The sequence below is a fragment of the Drosophila eugracilis genome, unplaced genomic scaffold (genome assembly GCF_018153835.1).
Source record: "Drosophila eugracilis isolate 14026-0451.02 unplaced genomic scaffold, ASM1815383v1 contig_1081, whole genome shotgun sequence".
NCBI lineage: Eukaryota > Metazoa > Arthropoda > Insecta > Diptera > Drosophilidae > Drosophila > Drosophila eugracilis.
In genome coordinates, this window is record NW_024571855.1 from 7,056 (window position 1) to 14,118 (window position 7,063).

Sequence of the window (7,063 nt, forward strand, 5' to 3'; positions counted from 1 at the left end):
CTTGGTTTGATGTTTGTCACTTTAACGAGTGGGCATGCATAATTTCGATTCCTAAATGGCTTCAAGGACATTTCCCTCATAAATTTGCATGCCACCAATCGATTTTTGTTCTCTTTTTAAATAGCAATTTGCATTTCGGAGGGGTTGAGGGGTAATAAATATTCGGTTGATGAGAGTTATTTTTATGTTTTTCTGTTTGGTTTATATATTTTAAGGAAAAAACTTAAATTTATGAAAGTTCAGAAGGATTTAAAACTAAATAAACTATATTTTACGGTTACAAATATGAAATGATAGTTATACGACTTTTCTTTCAAATTTCCTTGTTTATCCAAGTCTTTCTCGTTGTTCCTTTTCTAAAAGTCCATAAATTGAGTTGTTTTCGTAAAAGTTTTCCCTAAATTATACCACCATCAACTCTTCAACTACCGCCAATTTTCCCCATTAGACTGAAAAAGTCGCGTTTCCTCTATGGGTGACATGCTCTTATCGAGGAAACAATCAATACGCTTTCCGCAGTTTTCCAGGCCGAAAAAATTTCCACCCACAATTGTTCTTTGTTGCACTTGCAGTGTGCTCTACTACAGAAAAAGAAAAAGCTGATGGGGGCGCGGGGGAAAACCCGCAACTAGTTGCTCTTTGTAGCTAGAAAAACTAAAAGCCAGACAAATGTAACAGCCAGAAAATCGATATTCGTAGGAGTTGGGTCAGCGGAGAAAATAAAAGGGAGAGCGATTCTCCGGCAAGTGAAGCCAATGAATAACAATTGGGGGGGGAGTGGAGGGTGGTCTGGGGAAAACCCAAGAAGAAAACACCCGCAAATACCGGGGGCGACGCGTCATTTTGTCGCGCGTTGGCGCCACTTTGTTTTATTTATGAATCCCGGGCAGACAGTCGGGCAGAATCCATCCGTCTGAATCCTATGAACCCCAAACTGCCAGGATTTTACTCATTTTCCGAACCCCACTACAGAAGAGGTTCTATTTGCTCAACTGATTTGAAGCTGGCATACAGGGAGAAATCTTTAAGAAGTCAGGAAGACAAAAAAAGTATCTCAAAAGTCATATAGAAATCAAAGTTACAGATAGAAAAAGACCTTCCAAAGTTCCTTGTCCCTGGAGCTCTTAAAATATGACATCTTAAGATCTAGTATAGTGTTTTTTCCAGTGTACAGACTGGACTTTTATGGCTGCTTCTAGTTTTATTTTGCATTTTTATTTGATATTCTCCATTTCCGTTTGCTGTGGATTTGGGTCACCCTGCCACCGCCCACACGCACTCCATTCCCCGGCGACATTCGCAGTTATGTGCTCTGGTTTTTCCACGGAAAATTGAATTGTTTTCCTTTCGACACAACCATTCAGTTCGTCTTCTCCTAACTTTTGTCTTGTAAACAAGTTGTTTGAATGAGAAAAAAGAAGGCAAGAATGGAGGGCTGCGTTAGGTGACACAATTTTCCCAATGAAGTATTAATAAGATGAAACTTTGCCAGAGAAGGGCCTGAATTTGATTTATTTTATTGGTCACATTTGACTTTTATCAGGATAAGGAAAAGTTATTCCAGGAACTTATTGGATATTAATTTTATTTTAAGACATAAGTGGATCATTTGCAGTGACAAGAGGTTGATGAAGTCTTATTTATATGGCATTTATATAACTACTAAAAACGTCTTTAAAACTTGAAATCCTTTAACCGCTTGCCAGAGACTAGATCCCCCTATTTTAACCCCATTTTAACCCCCTTCAAAAAGGAGTTCAGCACGTGACAATGGCCAGGAAACTTGACTTCCTCATCCAGTCGTAGCTATTTTATGAACGGGGTCAACTATTTGGCTCTGCCTCTCATTCCCTCTTCTTTTTGTCCTCGTTTCCCATAAAAAACGGAACTCATGACGAACTTGTGCCACCCCCTGAACCTCCTCCACTCTCTGGCAGGTGTCTCACTGCTAATTGCCGTCATTTCGTGTGCAAATTGTGCGCAGGTAATTGATGCCCCCCCTTGGGAACTCGTATTTCATTGGCCCCCCTCGCACCGCCTCCTCCTCATGGTCAAGGCATTCGTGTTAACTCATTGCATTTTCAGTACATTTTTTTATTGATTTTCAATGAGTTTTGTTTTTTAAATTGGAATGCTTTGAGTGTGTGGCAGTGACAGCCGGCGCGTTCCTAAAGTTGACAAGGTCATGGGTTCTCTCCTCAGCTTAATCGATCAGTTCGATGGGAAAAATTCGCATTTGACAAGCTGGACATGCATTAGTTGGGTTTTGTATCTTAAAGGTTACTTTTTTAAATTTTAATGGGTTTGGGAGGGAAACTAAGCCAACTCGTGGCAACGAGCTCAAGGATGTTTTTTATAAGTTTTCTATGAAAATTTAAGTCAAAGTTGCTTACCTTCCTCTTCCCTAAAGTAAGCCTTTTCTTGATACATATATTTTATAAGATTTTTAAATATGTTTTTTAAATATTAAAAGCTTTGAATATATATAGATTTAAATATAAATGTTATATGATAGAAATCAAGGGTCTTTCGAAAGCAGAAAAAGAATATTTTTTTTAGAAAAATGTGTGAAAAGTCTCATTTATTTTCTAAGCAAAAAGTTAACTTTTGTCTAATATTTTTATGCCTTTAAAGGAAAAAGTATAAAGTTAAATAAACCTTTCTATGAATTAATTTCTAAACATTTTTAAACATGTTTTCCTAAAATTTTAAGGATTTTATTCATAAAAAAATTCAGTTTATTAGAAAACTGTAATATTTCTTAACGAAATACCAGTTTCCTGTAAGTTCCCCTTAATTTCCCAAAAGATAAACTTAAAGATGACGGCAAACTACTTTCGACTCTACTCTACACTTCCAAGAACTCTAATTTGTAACACCCCCTCCTTGCTGCACCCTTATCACACTCCCTCGCAATTAAATTTTCCTGCAGTCACAACTCAATTTCCTCCGTGCTTCCTGGCACGCTTCAATTGCCAGGACACCAGCACATGTCCCAAGATCTCATTCAAATGCTCAGCCAAAGTGTCAGAAAGAGTGTTTGGAAATATGCTCTTTCTATTGCTTTGCCGACAGCTCAATTAAGGCTAAGATAGCCTTTGAGGTGATCCTTCGGATGCAACAATTAGAAATCTCACCGTGCAAGGGCAGGTAGAAAGGTCTAAAAGGTCCTTAGAGGAGGGGTGGAAAGTGTGCCCTTAAGGCTCTGCACTTAGTTACGCAACATTTGCGACGATCCCGAGATAAGAATGTCCTTAAAAAACGTAGGCGTTGGGCAGGCGTTTGACAATTTTTTATTGTTTGTAAATTTAAATGCGTTTCCCTCGAACACAGCTGTTCCTATATAGTTTTCCTTATAGTTTTAACCCCGACCTACTGACAGTTTGTTAATTTTTTCACCCCAAGCCGAGGGCATTTCCTTAATTTCCCCGTGTTTAAATTAAGTTGTTGCCACATTTGTCTGCCTTTCCTTTCCTTTTTGGCGTTGAAAGTGCTTCAAGTGGCAGCTCATTAATCCTGCGGCTGCTGCTTCTTCTATTCGCTTTCACCGCCTGCCACTTGTGGCACGTGTGTGTGCGTGGGGCTGTCCTTGTCCATGGACTCTCGTGTCCTTCCATATTCTTAATTAGTTGCGCACTTGTAAGAAAATCGTTTAGCCAAGCAATTTGTTAACTGCTTGGTTACTCCTCTAATTTCAATCTCTAACGTTCTCGAGGCAGCATTTCGAAGAGCTCATAAATTACAGGGCCCAAAAGTTTGGCTTTTCCTTTTTGTTGGTTTATCGAAAAGTTTTGATAATCGATAGGAGGTTACCTTTTGTGTCTTTGTTTTACCTTTCGTAGCTTTATTCCTTTGGTTATGAATAACTTCGAATGATAACTATGATAACTTCGTGATTTGTGGGCGTTAGAGTGGGCGTGAATGCTGAAATAAACTTGCGCTGTCCAGGGACCTCAAGAATCTTAATGCTTAATCTCAACTTTGTATCTGATATAGTTCCTGAAATCTCAGCGTTCATACGGACAGACGGACGGACAGACGGACCAACGGTCAGACGGACATGGCTCAATCGACTTCGCTATTGATCCTGATCAATAATATATATATTTTATAGGGTCGGAAACGCTTCCTTCTATCTGTTACATACTCTTCTACGGATTGCTACGAGTAACGGGTATAGTAATAAAATTTAAACTAATTTTATTATATAATGCAACAATTAATTTTAAAATAAGAAATCGAGAAGTAGCAGTACCTTGCCAACCAACACTTGGTATTTTCATAAGTTTTATTTGATTTTAACACCCTTGCAAGGCCCTCCCCAACTTTTCCAAGTCCAACTTGTCGCAACGAAAAATCCCAAAGAGGCAAACGAAGAGTTTGCTTAGCAAAGTTTTCCTAGCCTCCGGCAGTTCTAAGCATTTCTGCAAGCCAAAAGGAAACAGCTCCTGGCTTCACTTCCGGCATTCTACCTACATCCGCCCGCCCGTATTTCCCTTTCTAGGAAACCAAGAAGGAAAGCGCAGAAATTAAATTTAAGCTGATTTCGGATTTACGACGAGGTCTGTTGGAAGGAAAAACTGTGGATAAAAAGTTGCTGGCAGGGATTAGCAGGCGGAAAACGGGAAAACGGAAAATCCATCTGACAGACGTGGCCCGTCTAATTTGTCGCGTGTCCAGCAGAAAGCAAAAAAAAAACCAGCGGCATTTTCACGTAGTTTTCCGCAATTCTTCTTCTTTATATTTTTTCCACACCAAAGTTAACAATTTTTTTAATTAAAACTTTTTTGCTTGGCCAAGAATGATGACAACTTTTCCTTGGTTATTTTCCCTTAGCTGACTCAACGATATTTCCTTTTTATATTGCCCAAATATTGGCCATAATTAAGGCGATAAAAAAATGACAGTACAGAGCGATAATTATTTGCCTGCCTCTGACCGACCTTCTCCCTTCTTCCTCCCTCACAATTAGATACTTCTATCTCGCTTTGTCGTCTTTTAATTTGCATTTTAATTTATGGCCGCCTATAACTTTTATCGATGTCGTTGTCTTTGCCTTTTCCGCTAAGGCCAAAAGGTCAAACAGCTGTGTGGTGCTTAGCGTCGGCCTCTATGGACGTCATTGGCCCGAACTCTTGTCGTCGAAGCTCAATTAGCAGTTGCTTCGGAAGGAGGATAAGGCAAAAGGTTAGGCCAAACTGACCAGGCACATATGGTTTTAGAAAGAAAAACTAAAGGAATTTCCATTTTGATGACGGCAAAGCAGGAATCTCTACTCTTATCAGAGAGGGGTGTAAAGGTAAGAGTGACCCCATTAAGATAGGTGAAAGGTTTTAGAAATTCTTCCTTGGGGGCACAGCTGTGAAGTTAGAAACTTTGAGATTTTCAAGTGTGAGAAGGGTAAAGGAAGAATCTGTACGCCTATGATTATTGTTTGATTATCAAAGAGCAGTTTAAGGGAAAGAGCATTATTAAGCACTTTGGTATGTCAAATTCAATAATATAGCTTAATATATTCTCATACTCATGAAATGTTTGTTTACAAAAACTTCTTTAAATGACATATGCCCCATGAACCCCCCAAGTATCATAGATATGCGTGTGTGTGGAGCAACAAACTAATGTTCCTCCTGTTTAGAGTTCTTGAACGTGCACTCGGACCAAGCACGCCTCCGTGGTCGTTCCCCTTTATGGCACATAAAACATAAATCATACTTATCTAAGATATTTTTTATTCAAGAACTCCCTTAACCATCATTACCAATGAGGCTCAACAATGTGTCCCTGAAAGAAGACCGTTTTATGATCACGAATTACGTAAGCGAATTGATGATCTGCTATGAAATTCATGGACGGCTGAAGGTTATCAAGCGACCTCTTTCGTCGAATATGTACTCCTGAAAATGAAAATATAATCCAGTAAGATGTATTTACTAAGTAACTATGACTAAATACCTGTTGCTGCGGCAGCCTCGGAGCCACTTTCGTCGACCTTTAAAAAGGCTTTTTGTATGATTTTATCAATCTTGACGCCCGTGCCCGAGACTAAGCCTTCAAAGTCAGCGGAGTTTTCAAAGGCTTCGCGAATGCCTAACTAAAAGAAGTTATAGAACTGGAAAAGTTTATATTCAGAGAGATACTAACCTTCTTAAGAACTGAACTTAACTGAGTGCTTAATTCGATTTTAAACTTGGGCAGCTTCACATTCACTGAAGTTCTCTGCAGGACCCTCGAGAAACCAGAAAGCTTTTCTTCCAACTTTATAAGACCATCGATTTTGTTGGGCAGGAAGATGCGCATCGAAAGGTTAGACTTCCGGTAGGGTAGCTCTATCACCTTGGCATCTAAGTCATCCAAGTTGGCTGCCATTAGCTGTCCAGAGAAGGTCATCATCTCGACGGGAATGATTTTGTCAATGGTTATATGGAAATCCTCCTCGTTGGATTGATCATCATCATGGAATTGGTGTTGCCAGTGACCTTCGAAGTAAATGGCATTTACCAGAATCGTGCTAAGATCGGAATGCATGTCACTGGGTGCAACAATGTCCGTGATCTTGCCACGCGTCTGCTTGGCTACCCAACCATTGACAATCGATGAGGCATTAATAGGATTTTCCATGTTGATCGCCTTGGCTTTGGCCTTGAAGGACCCTTGCACTAACTTATTAAAGTCCGGAACTAGGCGATATTTTCTGTTGACATATATCCGGTTTGTTAGATGAAGGGTCACAGACTTTTCCCGATCTTGAAGACTTTTGAAAAACTCCCTGTAGCTGTCAGCCACATCTTCCTTATCCTCAGCCAAGTGCAGAGTGTTTCTTAGCTGCTTAGCCGTTTTCCCCCCAGCTGCTATGTACATCATGCTTAAGACAATCTCCACGGAAATCGGCGATGCAATGAGGTTCTTGTGCGCATTTTCCTTGGCTAATATTTGATAGAAATCATCGCTGAACCGACAAGCCACCGATGAGGCCAACAAAATCAGATCTGTAAAAGAGAAATTGAGAAAGTTTTAGGTGTAAAGTTTGGATCTGTTTTTCCCGCTTACTCAAGTATTTCAT

General features: G+C 39.7%; 1 protein-coding gene across 1 annotated transcript; it reads right to left on the bottom strand.

Annotated features, from left to right (window-relative positions):
• Positions 1 to 5,285: 5,285 nt before the first annotated feature.
• On the bottom strand, positions 5,286 to 7,063 carry LOC108106823 (serine protease inhibitor 42Dd). The gene is made up of 4 exons (XM_017214059.1): positions 7,051 to 7,063; positions 6,145 to 6,989; positions 5,956 to 6,094; positions 5,286 to 5,897 (listed from the first exon to the last, which is right to left on the bottom strand). Exons 1-4 carry the CDS (start codon positions 7,061 to 7,063, stop codon positions 5,758 to 5,760), a joined length of 1,137 nt encoding a protein of 378 aa, XP_017069548.1. The 3' UTR covers positions 5,286 to 5,757.